Source organism: Podarcis cretensis (assembly GCF_951804945.1).
Source record: "Podarcis cretensis genome assembly, chromosome: Z".
NCBI classification, from domain to species: domain Eukaryota; kingdom Metazoa; phylum Chordata; class Lepidosauria; order Squamata; family Lacertidae; genus Podarcis; species Podarcis cretensis.
This window is the reverse complement of record NC_137184.1, coordinates 1,250,211-1,275,087: the sequence shown is the minus strand read 5'-3', so window position 1 is coordinate 1,275,087 and position 24,877 is coordinate 1,250,211. Positions and strand designations below refer to the sequence as shown.

Below are 24,877 nucleotides of genomic sequence, written 5' to 3'. Positions count from 1 at the left end.
CCTTTCCAACTCTATATGTAATTCTATGATTTTATGCCGCATTTAGCTGTTGGCCATTGGTGGAGGATGAAGTACCAGGCCCTTGCTCACCATCCTAAGTGATCTGCTAAGAACTCTTACTGGTGCTTTCAGCGCAGGCCTTTGTTCTGGGCTGGCAAGTGCTGGTGGGGCTAGGAGGGGCATAAGCAGTGTGTGCCTGCACGTGTATGGTCAGGGTGGTGGTCAGATCATACTTATGGACTTTCAATTTCTGCTCTCTAGTTTGTGTGGTTAATTGACCACGACTGTAGAGCATGAGTGGGGAACCTCAGGCCCGGTGGCTGAATTGAACCCTCCAGGTCTCTGTCCAGCCCTCAGGGCTCCCCACAGGCTGCGTCCTGCTCAGGTGCTTTTCCCACTTGCTTCCAGGGATAGAGGTTTGTGTGAGCCTGTTTTGATGAGTGTGTAGAAACCTCTGACTTTTGCATGGCTGGAATGCAGCATACAGTACAAAAGAAGAGCCAAATATGTTGCTGCACCCACACTCTGTTTCTGGCTCGCAGACCTACAAGGCTATGCATGAGAGAAAGAGAGCTGCCTTCTGCCTGGAAAGGGCTCCCCATGCCCAGCATCTTTTCCTGCTCTGCGGCATAAAATAGGGATGTGTTGTTTCCCCCTCTCTTCTGGCTTGGGCTGAACCACCCTGTTGTCTGTGCCATGTTTGCACAGGTTAGGCCTGATCCAACAGGTGCAGCGCATCCTAGTATTTCCTTTTAAATGGAGGTCAGAAATGGTGCTTCTTGCTCTCATGTCCCCTTCCTCTGTGCGGGTTTTGTGTCTTACAGATAACGACGAGCCTCTCCTGAGTGGTTCTGGAGACGTTTCCAAAGAGTGTGCAGAGAAAATCCTTGAGACATGGGGAGACCTCTTGTCCAAATGGTAAGCAGGCTCACCCCTCTATTGTGAACCAATCTCTTTGAAGAAGCTTATGGTTGGGAGTAAGGCAGGCAAGACAATGACAAAGAGGCAGGCAGGTAAGGGCACTGGAGGCTGCCATACACTGGATCCATTCTGTCCTAGCCAGCTTGTGCTTCTTGCTACCTGATATGCTCCTTGAAGGCTGCTGGGCAAGAGAGGTCAACTTCCACCCACAGCCACTTCCCACACGTGGTAAACAAGCCAGCTAAGACTAGAAGGCTTACCTGGGCTGCTGCAGACTCCTCCTGCCAGCTTCCTTACCTGGAAGTCCCCTGCTGCCATGAGCCCTGCCAGCCAGTCCTCATTCATCAGCCTCTGTTGAATAGATGTTCTGTGCCCATTTGCATGCCTTGGAACTGCTCCCCTCATTTTATGAGCATGGGGCACTTGGATGTTGATGTCTTCCAAACTGCCTCAGAAGGTGGTGGGCTCTCCTTCACTGGAAGTTTTTAAGGGGAGGTTGCATGGCTGTGTGTCATGGAGGCTTCAGCTGAAATTCAGAGGGTTGCAATAGATGATCCTCAGGGTCCCTGCCAGCTCTTCAGATCTGTGATTCTACTTGCATGCACACCGTTTTTTTTCCTGTGAACCTACCTGCCACATATGTTCCAACGTGGGCCTGGTCCCCCTCCCACCTTTCTGAATACATGAATGTGCTTCCTCCACATTTCTAAAATGATAGATCTGTCATCTTTTTTTAAAAAAGAGCATGGATTTGTTTAATTATTATTTTTTAAAAAAACATTTATATACAAAAATATGTTACAGTGGTTTATAACAATAAAAAACATAAAACCAAACGATAACATCTTGAAAAGTTAAAAAGAATTTAATAGCAGAAAGAAACTAGAAACAAATACCAGCAGATCTTATTTGCCTGCATAGGTCTTGTGGAACAGAAAAGTTTTCGGCAGGCCTTTAAAAGTTGGCACAGAAGGCTCCTGCAGAATCAACAGTCGCAGGGTGTTCCTCATGACTGGGCACTAAAGGCTCAATTTCTTCTTGTTGTGAAATGAGCCTCACCAACTCAGGGAATGGCCAAAGATGCTCCTGCAGCTGATCTCAGTGACTGAGCTGGGATAGAAGGGTTCAGGCGATTCCTGAGCTATGCTGGACCCTAGTTGTTCAGGACTTTGCAAATCAATTCAAGTACCTTGAACCTGGGTCAGTAACAGATGTGCAGCCATTAACCATGGTGTCACATGTTCTTGAGAAGAAGCTCCCATCCGCAATCTGGCTGCAGCATTCTGCACTAGCTGGAGCTTCTGAACCAGACTCAAGGGCAGCCCCACATATAGAGCACATTACAGTCATCTAGTCCCAAGGTTACCAGTGTGTGGACTGCAGTGGTCAGACTATCTCTGTCCCGGAACAGGTGTAGTTGGCGAACCAGATGAAGCTGGTAAAAGGCACTCCTAGCCACAGAGGACACCTAGGTGTCCCAGTGATAAAGGTGTATCCAGGAGTACCTTCAAACTATGCACTTGCTCCATCAGAGGGGATGCAACCCCATTCAGAACAAGTAACTTGCCAATTTCCAGAATGTGGGAACCACCCACTCAAATAACCTTTGTGGGTTAAACCACAGAGCCTAGGACTTGCCGATCAGAAGGTCGGTGGTTCAAATCCCCACGACGGGGTGAGCTCCCGTTGCTCGGTCCCTGCTCCTGCCAACCTAGCAGTTTGAAAGCACATCAAAGTGCAAGTAGATAAATCGGTACTGCTCTGGCAGGAAGGTAAACGGTGTTTCCGTGTGCTGCTCTGGTTTGCCAGAAGCAGCTTAGTCATGCTGGCCACATGACCTGGAAGCTGTACGCCGGCTCCCTCGGCCAATAAAGCGAGATGAGCGCCGCAACCCCAGAGTTGGTCACGACTGGACCTAATGGTCAGGGGTCCCCTTTACCTTTACCTTTACTATCTGGACACTGATCCAAAGTGTTCGCAGCCTCTCCTGGTTCAGATGTTGCAGAGAAGTAGAGCTGTATATCATCAGAATACTGGTTGCCCCAAAACTCCTAATGGCATCTCCCAAGAGCTTCACATAGATATTAAATAGCACTGATTCAGTGCTACTCTCTGGACATGAATTTGATGTGAATGGAACCACTGTAATACAGTACCTTCGATGCCCATCTCACTAAGTCTGTCCAGGAGGGTACAGTGGTCAATGATATCAAAACCACAGAGATCAAGCCACCCAGAGTGGCTGGGGCAATCCAGTCAGATAGGCACTATATTATTATTTAATTAATTAATTAATTATCAGAAGTAACAGGGTCACACTCCCATGTCCCTGTCATGATAAAGGTCCTCCATCAGGGCAACCAAGACTGATTCAGTTCTGAAACCAAGTCTGAACTCAGATGGTAGTGGATTTAGATAATCGTTCTATTCCAGGAATGCCTGTAGTTGCTTTCCATCACCCTGTAGTTGTTATACTCCGTTGGGTCTAGGGTTGGCTTTTTGAGGAGTAGATACACGGCTGCCTCTTTTAGGGCAGTGGGCACCACTCTTATCACACAAGGATGCATTTGTCACACCTTTGACCCGTCCACTCACCCCAGCCCAGCTAGTTTTAATAAGCCAGGATGGACAAGGATCACTTCATGTGTCCTGTCCATATTCCCAGACCACATCAATTGGAAATGATCTCACAACACTGAGCTTGATGTTGCATTGAACACCTGGTCAGGTACTCTCACAGCAGCAGCATCTAAATCACTGTAGAGCTGAGCAACTTTGTCCTTGAAGTGTTTAGCTATCTGGATACAGCTAGTTACTGTGTGCTCCAGAGATCCCACCTCCTGGTCAGGAGTAAGCAACCTCCAGACCACACAGAGCAGCTCTGCTGGGCGGCTTCCCAAGGATGGAGGCAGTGAAATAGGATCTCTTTGCTGCCCTCACTGCCACATGGTAGGCCTGATTATGATCTGGAACAAATGCTCAGCTAGCTCATGTGACATTTGTGCCTCTTATGCTCCAACCCTCTTCCAGTCTGCCTCATTGATCTCAACTCCTCCATGTACCAAGCCGTGAAACAGACCCCACAGGGCCAGAGAGGGTGCTCAGAAGTGATCATGTCAAAGGCCCTATGAGTCTCACCATTCCATAGTGGAACTAGGACCTCAACAGGAACACTTCCTCTGTCCACAGGGAAGTTCCCCAGAGGAGTTAAGAATCCACCCAATTCCATCTGTTTCTGGTGGCAGACCATCCTACCTGGTCTCCCACCCTTGTAAGGGGGGACAGACATAGCAAGTCCAAACCTCACCAGGAAGTCATCTGACTATGACAATGGGGTGATAATCAAACACACACCATTTCCAGACCACTCCCTCCCCACGTGGATCAAAGGCTACTTCTGTGCATTGGACCAATAACTGTGTGAGACAGATTCCGGTAGGTAGCTGTGTTGGTCTGACGCAGTCGAAATGCCGTATTTTTCGCTCTATAACACGCACTTGACCATAACACGCACGTAGTTTTTAGAGGAGGAAAATCCGTAGGCATGCCACCCGTAGGCATTCCCTCCATAACACGCACAGACATTTCCCCTTACTTTTTAGAAGGAAAAAAGTGAGTGTTATGGTGCAAAAAATACGGTATATAAAAAAATTGTCCAGTAGCGCCTTAGAGACCAACTAAGTTTGTTCTTGATATAAGCTTTTGTGTGCATGCACACTTCCTCAGATACTGAGACAGGCCCATGGTTGCATCATGGACCTGAGGCATCATCAATGTGGATGTTGTGGATGTTGGAGTTGCCCAAAACCATTCAGTCCATGGTCTGTATCCTGCACACCCTTCCTGGTCTGATGCCTGGTCTCTTTTTCCTCTCTTCCAGGCACTTGAATCTGAGTGTGCGACCAAAAACCTTGTCCACGCTGGTGAGAAGCGGAGTCCCTGAAGCTCTCCGGGGGGAGGTTTGGCAGCTGCTTGCAGGATGTCACAACAACGACCACCTGGTGGAGAAGTACCGGATCCTCATCACAAAGGTGGGCCAATGGAACTGTCTGTGCGCGGGGGGTGGGGAGAGAATGGTTTGGTCCGATAGATTTCTCTGCCTGACACGTTCATCTTTTTGGCACTGATGGCTTTCAGTCTGTTTCTGTGGAATCCTGGAGCCATCTCTGAAGATTATTGGAGGCTCCTCAGTAAGATCACCACTAACGGCGGATGCTTCCTTGAGGGGGCACTGACTCACTGCCGCTGCTGTGAATGTATTCTAAGGCAGCAGTGGGGTTTATTTATGTCATAACATTTATAGACTGCTTGACTGTAAAGAAAAAATGTTAAAGCGGCCCACAAAAGAATAAAACAGTTATCAGTAAAAACAGTTTAAAACAGCTATTTAAATTTTTCAAATAATAACGGAAATAACAAGTTAAAGGACTTGTCAGCATTCTGTGTATCTGGATAGGCTTGCCTCAACAGAAATGTTTTCAGCAGGCCTAAAAAGTGTGTAAGCGGTGCCACCTGGCTGACGTTAATAGTCAGGGAGTTTCAAGTGTGGAAACTGCCTTACCAAAAGACTCTCATAAGCGCAGAACGAGTATTATGTGGCACATGTAACAGTTCCAGTTCCACAGATTGAAGAGGGGTTGGGACCAGGGGCACTGTTATGCAGTTGGTCCACTCCTTCCTCCTGGGTTGTGTCTAGAAAGTGGTGTTGAGGCAGGAGTGTTCAGACCCCTGGGCACTCACTTGGGCTCTGTCCTCTCCCCCAAGCTTTTTAACATCTATATGAAGCTGCTGGGCAAGGTCATCAGGGGGGCTGGGCTGGGTGTTCATCAGTATGTGGGTGATACCTAGCTCTACCTCTCTTTTAAATCAGAACCAGTGAAGGTGGTGAATGTCCTGTGTGAATATCTGGAGGTGGGTGGAGGGTGGTTAATGGATTGAGGTTGAATCCTGACAAGACAGAAGTACTATTTTGGGGGGACGGGGGAGGACAGGTGTGGGGGACTCCCTGGTCCTGAATGGCATAACTGAGCCCATAGAAGACCAGGTGCACAGCCTAGGAGTCATCTTGGACTCACAGCTGGTGCAGGTCAATTCTATGTCCAGCGCTGGCTGAGACCCTGCCTACCTGTGCACTGTCTCACCATAGTGGTACATGCTCTGGTTATCTCCTGGTTGGACTACTGCAACATGCTCTACATGGGGCTACCTTTGACGGTGACTTGGAAACTACAACTAATCCAGAATGCAGCAGCTAGACTGGTGACTGGGAGTGGCTGCCAGGCACATATAACACCAGTCCTGAAAGACCTACATTGGCTCCCACAATGTTCCCAAGCACAATTCAAAGTGTTAGTGATGACCTTAAAGCCCTAATTGACCTTGGCCCTGTATCCCTGAAGAAGCATCTCCACCCTCATCATTCAGCCCAGACACTCAGGTCCAGACAGCTCCTAGGGTCTTCTGGCGGTTCCCTCACTGCAAGAAGTGAAGTTACAGGGAAGTTACAGTTGGCTGTGGTGCCCTCCCTGTGGAATGCCCTTCCATCAGATGTCATTAAGATAAAGAACTATACCACTTTTAGGGTATAGGTGGGTTTTTAGGGATAGTTTTTTTAGGGAGGTGGGTGGTCATCTCAGTCTAAACCACTGAGCCTCTTGCTCTTGTGCTTGTCGATCAAAAGGTCAGCCGTTCGAATCCCCACAACGGGGTGAGCTCCCATTGCTCTGTCCAGCTTCTGCCAACCTAGCAGTTCGAAAGCACGTCAGTACAAGTAGATAAATAGGTACCGCTGTGGCAGGAAGGTAAACACGTTTCCGTGTGCTCTGGCTTCCCTCACGATATCCCATTGCACCAGAAGCGGTTTAGTCATGCTGGCTACATGACCCAGAAAGCTGTCTGCAAACAAACGCCAGCTCCCTTGGCTTGAAGTGAAATGAGCGCTGCACTCCATGGTTGCCTTTGACATGACTTAACCGTCCAGGGTTCCTTTACCACTTTTAGAAGACATCTGAAGGCAGCCCTGTATTGGGAGGTTTTTAATGTTTGACGTTTTATTATGTTTTTATACGTGCTGGGAGCTGCCCAGAGTGGCTGGGGGCAACCTAGTTGGATGGGTGGGGTATAAATAATATAATAAATCAATTAAGTGGTTGAGTAGGCATATATGTGGTAAAGTGAACTACAACCCTCATCAATCCCAGCCAGCATGTAGCAGGGTTGGCAAAGGTTGGTCTGTAATCAGACACATTTGTGGAAAATGGCTTTATTGAAAGTTGAGTGGAGCCTGCATTTTCAGAGGCAGAATATGCATGGAGTAGCAGATGCTGTGGGCAAAAGGCTGTTGCTTGTAAGTATCCCTGAAGCTTCCAGCAGCCCACCATAGGAAGAAGGATGTTGACTAGGTGCACCATTTGGTCTGCTGCGTCCTATGCTTTGTTCGTGCCTAGCAGCCTTCTCCAACCTGGGCGATGCTAGTTGAGACTGAGGGCAGTTGTAGTTCAAAACATCTGGTTGGGGAAGGCTGCTGCCTAAGGTTATAATCTTGTGGTGAAGGGCTTGGGTGCATGGAAAAACTGTAGGTCACCACTCATTATGGTGCCAACCTTTGTAGAAACACAAATACGGCTTTACCATTTAAAAAAATTGTTTCCTCCTTTCTTTTGTTGTTTAAACAACAGCCTCTGTTGCTTCTTTTTTACTGCCACTGGCTTGGATGTGCTCACTGAAAGTGTCGGTCAGCAAAATTAGCTCAGTGGGTTTTTTAAATGCAGCTTGTTTGTATTTATTTATAATGCATTGCGTATATTATATTGCGTCAACTTCTGGCAGTGCTCTTTTCATCTTCATTGTTCCTTATGAAAACATTTAGCCAAAGCCAATAAAAGTACAGTTGAATTGGGTCCTAGGTCTGTGACTTAATCCTTGGGGAAGAGTATTTGGGCAGATAGATGGTGGCCTGGTTTTGTGGAGGGCATTAAATTAGTATAATGAATGATGGATGCTATTATCTACCAGGCTCGCAACTGGGTGGGCAGAAATCTGGGATTGCTCAGCAGAAGTAATGAAATCTGTTTGAAAAACTGCCGAGAAGATGGTTGTAATCTCACTGTTCTTTCTGTATTAAAACGGGTGCTAATCCATTTTCTTTATGTCTTACTACAGCCTTGCATTTAACAACTAACCTGGTAGCCTTAGATGACCAGGAATTTCATGTGGGCGAGTGAGTGGGCTGGCAGAAGAGGAACAGACTCTTCCATCCCTCACCCACCAGCCTACTTGGTGTCCATGCTGGGAGTGTAAAAACTGTGATGCATTTGTCAGCGCAGCACTGTGGCAATGAGTTTTAATGTCAACAGACATTTGCAAGATGTATTCTGAGTCTAAATCTGTGGCAGTTGTGTGCCTTATAGCCACCCACGTTTCACGCTGGGGCTCTTGCCAGCTGTGCAGCACAGAAACCTGTCAAATGAATGTGGTATTTGAGGTGGAATGAAAGGAGGAGACAGGTGCATGCAACCCCCCGCCCTTTTGTGGTAACTAAAAGGGGTGGTAAAGGGTACTGAAGAAGCAGGAAATATAGGAAAGCCCTCCAGTTGGCGGCATTAGCAGCTTATTCTGCTGGCTTGCTTGGGAGAAGGTTGTGATGCAGCTTTGAAAGAAGAGCATGATTATTTGGAACGGGGAAACAGTAATTGCATTGGGTCCCAGGGAATCTGCCTGGCCTGCTCAGAACCAGACGGAGACAGTGTTACTCACCCACATGCTTGCATCATGGTATTAATGTGTGGGGTCTGCATAGGAGATTCACTTAATCTTCCTGTACCTGTTGATCTTACCTGTAAATCATGCTCTCCCCACCCCACAAGCACACATACCAGTGGAATGCCACAAACACAGAGTTTCGAACAAGTAGTTTTCTTTGCAAGGCATTGCTTCTTGCTTGCTGCTGGAGTTTATATGTTCTGTGCCAGACCTGCATCTCCTTCCAGTTTCCTCAGGCCAAGTCCTGCCGTTGCTGTCTGTCTTTTGAGACTGGTGCAGTGGGACTTGCTGTCTGAATTGGCTCACAGTATTGATTTAGCTGCCTCCTAGAGCAGGCATAGGCCAACTCGGCCCTCCAGATGTTTTTTGGCCTACAACTCCCATGATCCCTAGCTAGCAGGACCCAGTGGTCAGGGGTGGTGGGAATTGTAGTACAAAACATCTGGAGGGCTGAGTTTGCCTATGCCTGTCCTAGAGCTTCTTGATTGGGCCACCTGTTACGCTATCCACTACCCTCTCTTCCCCTTTCTCCCAGATAGTGTCATCTCCCAGGAAGGTGCTGGCCTCCAATCAGAATTCTGTCAAAAATGCCAGTTTTGGTGGATTAGGAGTTTGCTAGACAGACAAGCAAACAAGAAGTCTGGTTTCTGTGTTCTGTTCTCTCCTGCCCAAAAGTAGATGATACTCTCACATGCCTATTTCCCCCCCCCCCCCATCCTAAAACAGTACCTCTCCACTCTTTTCCAACATCCTGACTGTGCTTGATTTGCAGGAGATTTCTCTCTCTCCATGCTGTTGCTCTCCTGGTCTTTTTTTTTTGGGGGGGGGGACATCAGGAGGAGAACTGGTTTTCTGCAGACTCATTTGCATTTTGAATAACAATGCTCTCAGAATTTTGGGTGAGCTTGGTTTAGAATTTGCATTCACTTGGAAAACAGTGAATGCAGCCTGGGAAGGAAAAGAAATGCCACCGGTTTTCTGGGTGCCAGCTTCCAATTCTCAGGAAGTTAAATAGGAACTTAAATAACCCCTTTCAAAATCTTCAGGTTCCTGTCCCCCCAAATTTCGTGACTTTAAAAACATAGGAAGAAGCTTCCTTTATAGTTTGTCAGACCAGGTTCTGCCTCCACAGGAGGCAGCAATGCTTCAGTTGCTGGAAACCACTAGATAAGAATGGGCTCTTGTGCTCAAATCTTGCTTGCAGGATCTTGCTTCCAGCCATCTGGCTGGCCACTGTGAGAAGAGGATGCTGAACTAGATGAGCCATTGGCCTGATCCACCAGGTTATTCTTATGTTCTTTATTTCAATCTATCTCCCTATTGTTTATGCTGGCTGGCAGTGACTCTCCAGGGTTCCAGACATGGTTCTTTCCCAAATCTATCTGGTGATGCCTGGAATTGAACCTGCGACCATCTGCTTGCAAGCCAGGTGCTCTGCCACTGAGCTATAGACCTTTTCCATCTTCTCTTGCCCCTGCTTTTAAAGGCTATATGCCTAGAAACCCAGAATGATGTTGTAGAAGCCAGGATATGCACTTTCTAGCCTAGCTTGGTCCTCTGGGTCTCTCCCTTCTTTGAGAGGGTGGGGGCAAAGGACCAGGGTCTGATTTTTCTCCCTGGGAATTTTGATCTCTTGCTTTACTTTGATAGCCAGACCAGCATCCATCCTTCTGTCACTGCACATTTTTATTTTTAAATAGGCTGAATTTTGTGTGTTGTTTCTTTTTAGAGGCTGCACTGAGCCACAAATGGCTGTTTGGCTTCTCCTTCCGCATGAGTAGCTGCTCCACTGACCCAGCAAGCTGCTGCTTCAGCTTGTGCTGGCTCAGCAAAAGGGGAGCAACAAATGAGGAGATCCATAATGCAACCCTGATGGACTCGCCTAGTTTCCCTGGCAGGTTAATGAACTGCTGTCAGGCTTGGAGTCGAGAGGAGTCCTTTGGGCACATAAGAAGAGCCTGTAAAAGCAGACCAGTGGCCCACACAGCACAGCCTCCTGTTTTCAGAGTGGCCAGCCAGGTGTCTCTGGGAAACCAACAGGCAGGATTTGATCACAGGAGCAATCCCTCATCCTGTAGCTTCTGGTTGAGCTCTGCAGAACGAAACAGAAACACTGAATGCATCAAATGTGGGAAGCCTCTTTCTGGTGGCACGCTGGATGTTTTCACTGTGACATCCAGGAGATGCTGAGTAAATGCAACTCCAAAAGGAGCTGGTGGAGTGTCTGAAAGGCCTGTTGGTTGGGATATCTCTGAAAACCAACTCCTTTTCTCAGCTAGGACTCAAAACCTTTGTTTCAGAAGTTTGTCCTTGATGACTTTTGCTCCTCTGTCCTCACTGGTGGGTCTATGCCCCACATGGCCGAAGGCCCTTACGTTAACACACCCATCTGTGTTGGTAGCAGCTGCTGCTGCTCTGGAGCCATTTCCCCAGCAGATGTCTCTGGAGCGAATAGAACTGGATGAAGTGAGAGCTGCTACAGTAAATCTTCTGGCCCTTTTGCCTTTCCATTCAACTAGTTAGAAAGTTTTTCAGGTGAATACATATCCAGGCATGTGTCAAATAAATTTGGCTGTCACTTCACAACAGCAGAGATTGGGATTGGCACTTTGTCCCCCAACAGGCAGGTGGGTATTGTCCCAATAGCAGTGCTGACACCCATTTACAGAACTCTTTGTGGATTAAATCAGTTGAGTTCTGGCTTCCATTCCTTTCCCAGTACAGTTCAAACCACTGGTTATAGAATATAGTCGTACATCGGAAGTTGAATGCCTTGCGAGCTGAATGTTTTGGTTCCTGAACGCTGCAAATGCAGAAGTGATTGTTCCAGTTTGCGAACATTCTTTGGAACCCAAACATCCAACACAGGTTCCACGATTGACTGCAGGAGTTTCCTGCAGCCAACTGGAAGCCATGCTTTGTTTTCCGAATGTTTTGGAAGTCGAACGGACTTCTGAAACGGATTCCATTCGACTTCCGAGGTACGACTGCAGTAGAATTGTAGAGTTGGAAGGGACCCTGAGGGTCACCTAGTCCAAGCCCCTGGAATGCAGGAATTGCAACTAAAGAATCCCTGACAAGTTGCCATCCAGCCTCCCTTTTAAAACCTCCAGGGGAGGAAAGTCCACACACAGCCTTCCAAGACAGTCTGTTTCACTGTTGAACCATCAAAAAGTTCTTCCTAATGTTTAGTCACAATATGCTTTCCTGTCATTTGAATCCATTGGTTTGGGTCCTGTCCTCTGGAGCAGAAGAAAACAGGCTTGCTCCATCTTAGGTGACAGCCCTTTAGATATCTGAAGATGGCGATCATATTTCCTCTCAGTCTCCTGTTTTCCTAAACACCCCCCCCACTCCCCCAACCATTCCTCATAAGCAGGGCTGTCTTTACCCAGGGGTGCAGGGCACCCAGGCACTGAATTCGGGGGGGGGGGAGCATACCACTGAAGCCGCCTAACTATCTGCCTGTTACGAAAAAAATAAGTAATTTTGATCAAGCTGGCATTCAAAGCTGGCCTCCCCCCGGCCGCTTTCTCCTCCCCAGAGTCCCGTCCTGCGTGGTGGAGAGGCGTTGCCCTCTCGCCCACCATCAGCATGGCTGCTGCGTCCCTCTTCTTCTCCTTCCTCCTCCTGGGGAGCTTTTAAAAGTGCCTGGATGTGAAGCTGCATGCCTTTGCGGAGCTTGGGCGCCCGGCTCTTGAGGGGCGACAGCAGCAAGATTCAGAAGGGCAGGCCACCACCGCCATGGCCTTGCCTGCAACCACGGAGAAGTATATCGTGGGTGTAGACGTGGGCAGTAAATTTTGGGGCATTGGGCAGATCTTTGCACCCTGGCGGTGCATATGCTAAAGACAGCCCTGCTCATAAGGCTTGTTTTCCAGGACCTTTATTACCTGTGAACCTGCTATCCTCAATTATGGCTGTTGTATGTGTCACTGAAGCAAGGTTGTGGCTTCTATGAGAAACGTTTAAAGTTGTCTTTGTGTCCTGGCCTGTTCGGGTTCCACAAGCCATAGTTTCCCCAATTGGACATAACAGGAAACTATGGCTTAACTGTGGCTTCCTGGTTGGTTTATTCATTCACACAGAGGAGCCAGCGAAGTGCCTAAATGCAGGTGCTTGAAGCTTATTCATATGGTGGCTTATTAAGCTAAGATTTGATCAAGGGATTGCAGCCAGTGTTTGCTTCTATAGAGGCTTTGATGCTATCCTCTGAGGGAAGCTCTTGCACAGTTCCTACTTATTGTAAGTCAGATATCTTTCAGTTGTGTCTTCCCCATAATGCCCAGGTCACTATCATTTAGTGGTGATTTTGTATAGGACCCGTTAAGAGCATGGCAGAGCATAATTGCCAAGCTTAAACATCTCAGTGGGCATGGGAGTGTGCCAGCTGGGTTGGGTTCAGATGGTTTAAACCACGTGGAGAGTGTGTCTTGGGAGAGAGAGCGTGCACTTTGGGATGTGTGAAGCATGCCGTCTGCCCCGCCCCCTCGCATGCGTCTAACTCAGAAGGGCATATTAGGATTTTTGCTGCACATCTTAGGTGAAGAAAGGCAGCTTTGGAAAAAACAACAACTTAATGCCTTGGTGATCAGCCAAGGAAAGACGCGTTGCAAACCTGTAAGGGAACTGGACGTCGGAGCGCACGGTTACTCTTCGCACCTCCGAGAGCCCCTTCAGAAGAACGGAGCGGGTGGGCTTGGCTCCCGGCAGACTCCGCCGCGGCCCCTCTTTGCTAAAGGGCGGGGCGCTCCTCTTTGGAGATGAGGGGGCGCACCGGCGATCGAGCCGGGAAACGAGGGCGCGCGCGCCTTTGCTGCGGCTATCCGGGCGCGGAAGGGAGGCTCTTGGCTGCGCCCCCACCCCTCCTGTCGCCGCCGCCGCCGCCGCCGCCTCGATCGTCTTCCTTTGTCCGCCCCCTCCCTCGCACCTGGGTTCCTCCCCCTGCGCCGCGCAGGCTCTTCTACGGCCGGCAGCTGCTCGGCCTGGCTGGGCGCATCAAAAGCAGCCGCTGCCGCGTCCCTCTGCGTCTGCTCCCGGCGCTCGCTTCGCCTTTGTCCCTCTCGGCTGCAGGTAGGCAGGAGGGCAGCTCAGCCTAGCCCAGCCGTGGGGGAGGGGGAGGGACCCGCAGGCCGGACCCTCTCTTCTTCCTCCTCTTTCCTCACTCCTGCATCGACGGAGAGGTGCGGGATCCGGCGCGGCGGCGGCGCCCATTCTCCAGCCGGCTGCGGAGAGGCTAGCCGAAGTCCTGCAGCGTTGTGGGTGAGGAGGCCGGCTTGTTCGCGTCCTGAAGCTATGGGAGGGGGGATGCTGTAAAGGCACCCCTCCCTCCTTTCCTTTTCATCTAGCACCCGCCCTCGCGTGGCTATTGCTGGATCTCCTCCCCCCCCCCCATTGCACAAGCAAGCGAGCTTCCCTCCATCCCTTTTCTCTATCGCCCCCCCTTCCACGCATCTGTGCGTGGTGTGTTGCTGAGCTGCCAGCAGAGAGAGAGAGGGGAGGAGGAGGGGGCGGTGGCTGTGGAGGCTGCAGCCCAAAGAGCTGGTGTTTCCAGGAGGGAGCCACTGCGGACAATGCCCAGCAGCTCCAGGGAGCCTCTGCATCCCTCTCCATCTCCTGTTTGGGCTTTGACAGGGTGGCACGTGTGGCAGCCGCAATGACAGGAGAAGCAGCCAGGCAGCATCCACCATCAGTGGCGGCAGAGTGAGGGGTTTCTGCTACTGATGCAAGATGAATGCCTCCCTCGATGGTAGCAACCACAGCAGCAGCAGGCCCTTCTGCCTCCTGGCTGCCGGCTATCCGGAGGCCTTGGACATCTGCCTGCTGGAGCTGATCGTCATTGTCTTCCTCACCGTCCTCATAATCTCGGGCAACATTGTGGTCATCTTCGTCTTCCACTGTGCGCCACTGCTGAACCACCACACGACAAGCTACTTCATCCAGACCATGGCCTACGCTGACCTCCTGGTGGGTGTGAGCTGCCTGGTGCCTTCACTCTCCCTGCTGCACTACCGGGTCACCTTCTTGCCGGAGTCTGTGATCTGCAGAGCCTTTGGCTACGTGGTCTCCGTGCTCAAGAGCGTCTCCATGACCTCCCTGGCCTGCATCAGCGTGGACAGGTACATCGCCATCACCAAGCCTCTGTCCTACAACACCCTGGTCACCCCTTGCCGCCTCCGGGTTTGCATCCTGTTCATCTGGCTGTACTCGGGCGCCGTGTTCCTCCCGGCTTTCTTTGACTGGGGAAAGCCCGGCTATCACGGGGATGTTTTTCAGTGGTGCGCTGACTCCTGGGACACCTGGGCCATCTTCACCCTCTTCATCATCATCATGCTGTATGCACCGGCAGCCTTCGTGGTCTGCTTCACCTATTTCAGCATCTTCCGCATTTGCCAGCAGCACACAAAAGAGATCAATGAGAGGCGCGTGCGGTTCAGCTCCCAAGAAGGGGAAGCGGCTGATGCCCAGCCATGCCCAGACAAGCGCTATGCCATGGTTCTCCTGCGCATCACCAGCGTCTTCTATATTCTCTGGCTCCCCTACATAATCTACTTCCTCTTGGAGAGCTCTTCTGTCTACCACAGCCGAGCAGCCTCCTTCCTGACCACCTGGCTTGCCATCAGCAACAGCTTCTGCAACTGTGTCATCTACAGCTTGTCCAACAGCGTCTTTCAGAAAGGCTTGAAGCGCCTCTCTGGCGCTGTTTGTGTCTCTTGCGCCAGGCACCGGGCGCCAAAGGAGTCCTCCGCCTCGAGGAGCAAAAGACCTTCAAATGGGTGTCATGCGTAAGATACAGATTGCTCCGACAAAAAAACAACAGAAAAAAAGATTAAAGATATTGCCAGGTTTGCAAAAATAACTAAAAAACTGACAAGAACACACAATTTTTCTCTGAGAAATGCTGCTGAAGAACTGGAGATTTCCACAAGCATGTCTGTTTTAGTGTTTCACTTTACAAACGTCCTTGTGTGAGGCGGGTTTGGTGACCTGGCACCTGTGTTTCCAAAACTGAGCGCTCCTCCTCCTCCTCCCCTTTCTCTCCTGTCTGGAGTGCCTGCCAGTGCTGGGCATGCAAGACCTTTGGCAAAAGAGACATTTGTGTTCTTCCTTTAAAGCTTGGGCATTTTCGGAGAGCTTTGATCTTGCGTGTCAATGTAGGAATGTGTAAATGGTCTGATGGTATACTCCCTGATTATTTGCTTTTGTTTTTCTGTGCAAATGCCAAAGTATATTTCAGAATTCTTAACATAAGGGGCCAAAGTATAGTCTCCCTGACTTCCCCACAACCCCATTTCCCCCATAGTCCTATAAACAAATAATGTAAACACTTGAACATTTGATTTTGTCGTGTGATACAGCCACACCACATGTGATTAATCAGTATTCTGACCTCCCCACCTCCCCTGATGCTTTTTCCAAAAACTTCTCATCCTGAGTGCCCTGTTAGAATGCTCATATGTGATTTACAGTACAGTGTTTGCATTTTTATTTTTTAAAAAAATGTTTGTGTAGTAGTTGGGATGACTTTGAAGCAGACAAAATTTAGCAGTTGAATAAAGTATTTTCTTTTTCTAAGTAAGTGGAGAAAATATTTTGACCATCCTTATTGCTCTGGATATGTAGGCGGCAGCTTGAGAATGGAACAAAGGCATTCTTATTAGAAACCAGTGTGTGCTCAATTTTTGTTGTTATTTTGAGGAAATTTCTTTTTAAAAAACTTTCCTTTTAAATATTGAATTCCTCTAATACTTTACATACAGCTTTAGTAGCAAAACAAGAGTGAAGCATTAGACTCCTAAATAACTTGTATTTTCAAGAAAGGTGCAATATTTTGGATTTCCAATTGGGAAACTGGGGACTCCTTCCTCCTGGGCTTGATATCTGTTCAAAAACCCCAGGAGCCAATTGCATTTCTGGTTTACCAAATGGAAAGAGGAGTTGGGGTGTCCTGTATGCCCCCATTTGAGGAAAGCAGAGCAATCTCTAAGCAGATCAGTGTTCTGGGTACAACACTCTCTGTTGTCCCTATCACACCCCTGGCACTGCCTTGGCATGATAAGTTTCTTTTGTGGGAGAAATATACAGAAAGCAGACTGCTAGTCATGATGGCTATAAAGTACATTTCTGATCACAATTCAAAGTTGGTGCTGACTTTTAAAGCCCTAAACGGCCTCGGCCCAGTATACCTGAAGGAGTGTCTCCATTCCCATTGTTCAGCCTGGACACTCAGGTCCAGCTCTGGGGGCCTTCTGGCGGTTCCCTCCCTGCGAGAAGTGAGGTTACAGGGAACCAGGCAGAGGTCCTTCTCGGTGCTGGCACCTGCCCTGTGGAATGCCCTCCCATCAGATGTCAAGGAAATAAACAACTACCGTGGTACCTCTGGTTACGAACTTAATTTGTTCCGGAGGTCCATTAACCTGAAACCATTCTTAACCTGAGGTACCACTTTAGCTAATGGAGCCTCCCTCTGCCACCGCTGCCGCATGATTTCTGTTCTCATCCTGAGCTAAAGTTCTTAACTTGAGGTACTACTTCTGGGTTAGCGGAGTCTGTAACCCGTAGTGTTTGTAACATGAGGTACCACTGTATCTGACTTTTATAAGACATCTGAAGGCAGCCCTGTTTTTAATGTTTTATTGTTTATCGTGTTTTTAATATTCTGTTGGGAGCCACCCAGAGTGGCTGGGGAAACCCAGCCAGATGGGCAGGGTATTATGATGAATAATAATAATAATAACAACAACAACAACAACAATAATAATAACAGTTATTGTTATTGTTATTGTTATGAATCTCCCAGTTCAAAGCCAGTTGACCTTTGAATACCAGTTATCAGAGGGGAGCAACAGAGCAGGAGGGCTATTTTCATGCCTGCCTTGTGGGCTTCCTAAGAGGGCATTCCTTTGTCCACTGTTGGAAATGGCAATGTGGTGCTTTGGGTTGATTAATCAAGGCTCTCCTATTAATTTCTTTTCCTTGTCTAGTGGAGGGACAAGTAGGCGTGCAGAACCTGAACTCTCACTCTCTGGCTGCAGGTGACCTGCTCTCTTCCCCTCACTGGGATTACTGGTTATGCTCCCCACTTTTTCAAGCTTATCTTCCCCGGTCATATTTTGGTGAGTTTTAAAACAGAGACAGTGAACCTGTGGCCCCGAGAAGCTGTTGGACTCCCATCAGCCCCACCCAGAGTGACCAATGGTCAGGATGAGAGCAGTTTGTAGTCCAGCAGGATCTGAAAGGCCCCTTAAAAAAACCAGCTTCTGAGAGAGCTGCCACCGGCACTTAGCCCAGCTCCTGTTGTCTGGAGCTATTTGCTTTTTTGTTTGCGTGCCGGATAGAGAACTTGTTTTTGTAGGTGCCTCCGCCGTAGCTGGGTCCTGACCAGTATTCCATATATTTTAGCCAGTGTGCTGTTTTTTTAGAGCTAGATGTAAATGCTGAAGCTGCTGCATAATGATATATTCTGAAGAAGACGAGGACAGCTGTCTCGAAGTGAGCGTTCATCATGTTTGTGGGCTCTTTGCAGTCTGCTTCTTGATACAGCTTTTCAATAAAGGCCTGCTTTTCCAGATGCCTCAGAGCAAGCTGCGGGAGGTGCGGGAGGCGGTGAAGGACAGGGGTGCCTGGCGTGCTCTGGTCCATGGGGTCACGAAGAGTCGGACACAGCTAAACGGCTAAACAACAACAACAAGAGCAGCAGCGGCCAGCCTGCACCCTCCAGACACTCCCATCATTCTTGACCATTGGCAGTGCTGTGTGGGGCTGGTTGGGAGCTGTAGTCCCAAACCTGGTGAGTCCCACATTTGCTACCCCTGTTCTAAAGAGTGATCTTTGGATCAACTTTTTGGCTTCTTGGAGACACGCCCTTTCTCTTGCATGCTGTGTGCACCCATCCACCCATTCTGTAGCTCTCTTTATTTCAGGAATGTGGGGAGGCTTTAAAGAACAGCGGGGGGGGGGGAGCAATTTCCATTAAAGAGAAACCACTTTTTCCTCCTCAAGCTAAGGCTACTGGTGTTGCCCATCAGCTGATGGGTGACTGGGGGTGTGCCCTTCTCCAGCAGTGGAACCACTGGGAGTCCTCTTTAAGCGCCTGCTCCATCCTTTAAAGCCCTACCTTTACCTGCCCAATACCTTATGTCAGGTATGATGGCAGATAGTATTTGTGAGTTCACCAGAATGACCTGGCTAGCCAAATGGGAAGGCTCCGTTTCATCTGTGGGCCAGAAGTTCCTCTTGCCGGATTAAGCTGTGGCCAGACATAAGATCCTGTGTCTCCGACCTTCTGTCCCCAAATGAACTCACCCATCTTTACTGTACTATAATGCCGTGGGTTATGATAAATAGAAACTGTTGTTGTATCATAACTCTTTTGCCACTGATCTAAGCTCCTGTGATGCCATAGTATGTTCACAAGTGTTTTGCAGTTTATTAAAGAGACGGCCAGCTCATAAAAAGTACCTTTTTGATGGGCGATAGAGTGGACTCTTCAGTTTGGCTGAAAGGGGGAGGGGAGCCTTAAATAGTGTAGAAAGGCAGGAAGGCAGATCAGGAAGTGGCTGGAATGAGTAGTCTTGAGATATGAGGTCACCCTAGGTAGCATAGAAGTACTTGGTCCATTGGGCAAGACTGGATCTAGACACATCATAGAAGTGTTTCAGTTAAACACATTGTAAACATTGTATGACAAATCGGGTTGGCGAAAACCGAACAGCGCCATCTGGTGCATATACAACACATATAAAGTGCTTTTTCTTTGCTAATGCAGCTGAGTCCCCAAAGGTTGACCTGCTTCTGTGGGATCTTCAACATGTTACTCTTGTTTTGTCCACTGCTGCTGCTACTCCTCCTACTACACATACTCTTCTTTTAGTTTGACCACACACACACCCCTTGGAAAGTCTACTTTGCTTTTCTGCATTTGCTGTTTGATAGATTACACATCTCCAGCATCACTTCTCTTACTCTATTTATTTATTTCCTGAAATAATAATTATAATTATTATCAACATTTATTTATATAGCATCATCAAATTCATATGGCTCCATACACAATTATAGTGAGAAATTCTGCTCTGAAGCGTGTACAGTCTAAAATCTTATATGCTGCTTGACTGAGCGGGGATGAGGGGAACAACCCTCAAAGTACACTTGGTAGTGTTTTATATCAGCCTCCCCCAACCTGGTGTCTTCCTGGTGTTTTAAACTGCAACTCCCATCAGCTCCAACCAGTTTTTGTTCAGGTTACTCTTGTTTTCAAAGCAACAGAATCCCTCAAACCTCTTCTGAATTATTTGAAAACTGTGAGCATGTTCCTTTCCCCTTCCATCAGCTTTCGTCAGTGCCAAGGGCCTCCCTGTAGAACATGCGGTCTGTTTTTTATTATCCTGTTCTGAAACCCTTTTTTTTTCAGGGCTGCTTGAACTCTACAATAAAATAACTTTAAAATCCTCTGCTCCAGGTGACCCAGATTCTGCACCAAGGAAAGCCAGATATTTTTGATTGTGCAGAGTTGCTTGTTTTTATTTTGTGTAACTGATTCTGCAGTATTTGCTGTTTTGAATAACTCTGGGGCAGGTAGAAGGAGCCATGTAAGGTGTACAGTACTCAGGCCCCCTCATCTTACTTAGCCCGCCCCCCAAAACTATTGCCCAAACACTCTCGTCTGCCTTAGCAGTTAGGAAGGAGGGCAGTTCTTTCTCTCTGACCCAGTTTGCATGTAGTAATAAACATACGCATGGTTCAGTGCAGACAAGCACACATGAGAGTTCTCAGAGAGAATATGACAGCCCTTGAGCTGTTGCTTGACTGAAGAAATCTTACAGTTTTTAGAATGTGTGTATAGTTGCACACCCTTGAAATAACTGAGCACATGGTTACTTTCAGGGCTGCCTCCTCCCATCCTATCCTGCCTTTCTGCTTTGTTCAACTAGGTTGGTCCTTTTTTGAGGTGTGATTGGCAGGAATGTGTGAAAAGGCTTTTTCTCTTGCAGTGATTAAGCTGTGGGAATCCTTGCCCTGAGATGGGCATCCACCTGGCGTCCTGATGCCTTTGGCCTGGCCATTTGCTGAAAGGTCTTAAGCCTTCTCTTCTCTCCTCTCTCTCTTGTTGTTGAACTGCTCTACTTTCAAGTGTCTTTTGAAAATTGTTTTATAACTTGGTGGGGTTTAAAACTTTTTGTTGTTGTTGTTAGTCACCTTGGGTGCTCCAGCTTGAAAGGCAAAGGTGAGATATAAATGGATTTTAATGAATAAATCATGTGGGGGAAAAACCTAGTTCTGGAGAGCATCCCTTGGTTTTTGATGGTGCTCACCTGTATTGCATTTTCAAAGAAGAACCCCATAGAAGTGGGGTTATTATTCTACGATGGCGCTTGCCATCTTGCCGTTTTCACAAGCTGACGGTATTTTAAAATAATTTAAAAGAGATTCTTCTGACTAGTTCAAGTTGGGGGTGGGGCACCTTTTTAGTTGGCAAAATGGTTTCTTTAATCATTGAAATATGACAGAACTTGAGTAGGGTTGTCTTGTGGTACATGCAGGATAAATTACATGCAGAATGAATGTAGATGGAAAAGGTAAACAGCGTTTCCATGCGCTCTGGTTTCCGTCACGGGGTTCCCTTGCACCAGAAGTGGTTTAGAAAGTTGTCTGTGGACAAACGCCGGTTCCCTCGGCCTGAAAGTGAGATGAACGCCACAACCCCACAGTCGCCTTTGACTGGACTTAACCGTCAAGGGGTTCTTTACCTTTTTACCTTTACCTAGATGGAAAATCCATGGGGTCACAAAGAGTCGGACACGACGAAATGACTAAACAACAAGATGGAAAATGAAAATCCTTCAGTTGCCCTCACTTGCTATGCCTTTTCAAGTGGAAGAGGTGACTTTGCTTGGGTGAGGCCCCTCCCTTCATGACTGTTGAACTCTTCTGGAGGGAGGTGTTTTTGCAGAATCAACCAATTGGCAGCAAGTGGTCTGGGGACCTTTTCTTTTTGGGGGGAGGCCCCACCTCTCTCCAGAAGAGCCCAGTAGACATACTTACTGCCCCGGAGGGTGGGGCCTCTCCTAGGCTATCTGGCCAACTCCCCCTTGAGAGAAGGGGAGCCTTCCTGTTCTGGCTTGGATTGCTTTTGCCTCCTCGGGGCTGGGGCTGGTGAATGACACAACCTTAATATGGCATTGGCATTTTGTGCCATATCTAATTTAATTGCTTTGTTTTGGACATGTGGCTTTTGCAGACATATAAATGTGTTCTCAGATTGCTCTGCAGCCTGGGGGCTCACATTCCGCAGTGGGAGGCTTTTTAATATGCCAGTTATTAACTGTTCCTTGGCAGGCCTTCGTGAAGGAACATGCAGTGGCTGTGAAGGGTTCAGATGCAGTGAACTAGGACTCCCTAGAATAATTTTGATTCTGTCTGCTGACACTGAAGGAGTAAGCCAGACGTGAGCTCAGGTTCCCCACTTCGCCATAGAGCTCAGTGCAGACGCTGGGTCTCTCTATATGGCTCCAGCTAGGGCTGGGGAACCTGCTACCTTCTATTGTTGCTGGACTCTGGTTCCCATCAGCCACATCCAGCCCCATTCTCAGGGATGATGAATGTTGTAGCACCACAACACTTGGAGAGCTGCAGCCAAGTCAAATGGGGTGTGGGTGGGGAGTGTTTATACCACACCACTAGCGCTCATGGCACTTTGGAGGCACTATATGTAGGCAAGATTCCTGCTCTAATGAAAGAACTTGAGTCTGTAGGAAATTTCCTCTTGCTGAGTCATCCGGCCATTGGTTCATTTTGTCTTCACTGGCTGGCAACAGCTCTCCTGTGTTTCAGACTAGAGTCTTTTCCCAATCTGAAGATGCCAGGAGTTGCACCTGGGAGCTCTTCTGCATGCAGGCCATGTGCTCTGCCACTGAACAACGGCCCCTTCTCATACTCCCATAAGCTCTTCGAAAGAAATATGTGACGCAAATAAAACAAATGCTTAAAAGTTAAGGCTGCAGCAGTGAGTTTAATCAGTGGTTCCACATTTTCTGATCTAGGTCAGTTCCCATATTTTCCTTTTGTGGACCACTTGTAATTCACTGTGGGTCTCAGCAAACCTCCCCTCACACCAGCACCTTTGTGAAAACCAGTTTTAGTATGTTATGAAAATCACAAGCCTTAGGCTAGGCCATTGACAAAAGAGTTGTTTTAGCTTGTCAATTCCTAGAGCAAAAATAGGACACAGCACCCTTGCCGTATTACTAAAATCTTGCACCAGCTCTTGCACCAGGGCCTCCTTGGTCCAAATAGCAAATTGTTTTCATCTGTCTTGTCAGGGGCACAGAATCAATTATTGACTCTTCTGCAGCTGTTCCTTGGGCTGCCTGAATGGAGGTTGTGAACTGCAGTATGAGAACCCCTGACCTAGATTAACTTAAAATCCATTTTTTAAAAAAGATCTCTTTGTTAATCTGGCAGCAGATAAACATACAATGCAAGTATTTTTTTAAGCTGCAAAGGCCACCACCAGAGGTTCTCCACCCGCCCAATTTGCCCTTTCATTCCAAGGTGTTACTGCTTCCTGGAATCTGTGGCCTTCCAGAAATTGCTATAGATTCAGTCCCCCACCATCTCTGCCCATTGAACATGGCAACTTCAGCTGATGGCAGGTGGGATTCCAGCAACACCTGGGAGTGGGCACGGGTTCCCCACCCCTGCTCTGCGTCATGTGCAGGCACCACACTTTGGGTGGCCAGGAGCTGCTTTGTAAAGGAGAACTGTGGAGGCCTGTAAGATTCTGCAGCGAGTGGTGGGATTGTGTTGCTGGAAAACTGGTTGGCTCAGGAATGGAGGCATCCTCAGGTTTGGTGCTTGAGAGATCTGCTGGGGATCAGTGGGTTGTTTCTGAAGGAGCATCCGTATACCAGGGACCTCTTCCATAAGGTGAGCCTGGGAGAGGAGCCAAGGCATGGATTCTTTGTTCCTCTTGGACCACATCGGGGATTCTGCAGATCTGAGTGCTGAACGCCACAGCTTTGAGCCTCCATGTTGATGCCTTGTGCTGTAAGCAGAGTCAGTCCCCTCAAAACGTCGGGGGAGAATCAGAACTGCAGCCTAGTTAAATAAAACGAGGGTTTAGTCATGTAAAGGAATGACAAATGTGAGCAGATAATGTATTTCTCTTTGTTCTCAGTTTTGTACATGTCATAAGTAATGACAGCTTGATAGAAACCAGCATTTTCATTTATGAGCTTATTTATTTTAGGGAGAATGGAAAGCGGAGGAGGGGTAGTGGAGAGGAGAATCAGGAGGTCCGGAGTAAACCCTGGAACTAAGGAAGGCCAAAATTTCCAAAAGGAAGAGCTGCCTCAGTGTGTTGGCAGAAGCATTAAGGCAGTAAAAATAAACTTCTTTCGGTAGATTTATAGTGCCAGTAGTTTTTCTGTGCTTAATCTTTTAGTGTTTGACAATAATTGTATGCCTTTGATCTTTCACTGTCCCTCAGTGCCCAGTTACTAAAAAGCAGGTGAGCGCTTCAACATTTCTGAACAATTTTTTTAAAATTTTGTTGTTGTTCTTGTCTTGAGCAGGAAACAACCTGAAATGCCAGGAGGCTTATTTTACAATGGGACCTGTACTGATTGGCTGGAAAGCAACAGGTACCTTGCCTACAAAAATGCCTGTGTGCTCTATCTAGCGTAAAGGTAAAGGGACCCCTGACCATTAGGTCCAGTCATGACCGACTCTGGGGTTTCAGCGCTCATCTCACTCTATAGGCCGAGGGAGCCGGCGTACAGCTTCCAGGTCATGTGGCCAGCATGACTAAGCCGCTTCTGGCAAACCAGAGCAGCGCACGGACACACCGTTTACCTTCCTGCCGGAGCGGTATCTATTTATCTACTTGTACTTTTTGTCGTGCTTTTAAACTGCTAGGTTGGCAGGAGCAGGGACCGAGCAATGGGAGCTCACCCCGTCACGGGAATTCGAACCGCCAACCTTCTGCTCGGCAAGTCCTAGGCTCTGTGGTTTAACCCACAGCGCCACCCGCGTCCCCTCTATCTAGCATTGGCATAGGCAAACTCGGCCCTCCAGATGTTTTTGGGCTACAACTCCCATGAATCCCCTGACCCCTGGTCCTGTTAGCTAGGGATGATGGGAGTTGTAGTCCCCAAACATCTGGAGGGCCGAGTTTGCCTATGCCTGATCTAGC

General features: G+C 48.2%; 2 protein-coding genes across 4 annotated transcripts in view; both read left to right on the top strand.

The window, feature by feature from the left end:
* Positions 1 to 24,877, top strand: part of RABGAP1 (RAB GTPase activating protein 1) — a 95,992-nt gene that overhangs the window by 37,232 nt on the left and 33,883 nt on the right. For both annotated transcript variants that reach the window (XM_079961991.1, XM_079961990.1), the window contains 2 exons: positions 825 to 918; positions 4,802 to 4,952. In XM_079961991.1, the coding sequence (XP_079818117.1) occupies positions 825 to 918; positions 4,802 to 4,952 (245 nt within the window). The remainder of the gene's footprint in view (positions 1 to 824; positions 919 to 4,801; positions 4,953 to 24,877) is intronic.
* Positions 9,485 to 16,261, top strand: GPR21 (G protein-coupled receptor 21). 2 transcript variants are annotated; one of them, XM_079962285.1, is made up of 2 exons: positions 9,485 to 11,663; positions 14,317 to 16,261. In XM_079962285.1, exon 2 carries the CDS (start codon positions 14,413 to 14,415, stop codon positions 15,469 to 15,471), a length of 1,059 nt encoding a protein of 352 aa, XP_079818411.1. In that variant the 5' UTR covers positions 9,485 to 11,663; positions 14,317 to 14,412; the 3' UTR covers positions 15,472 to 16,261. The 2 variants fall into 2 exon arrangements, with proteins under 2 accessions (XP_079818411.1, XP_079818410.1); XM_079962284.1 differs by lacking the exon at positions 9,485 to 11,663 and adding an exon at positions 12,173 to 13,944.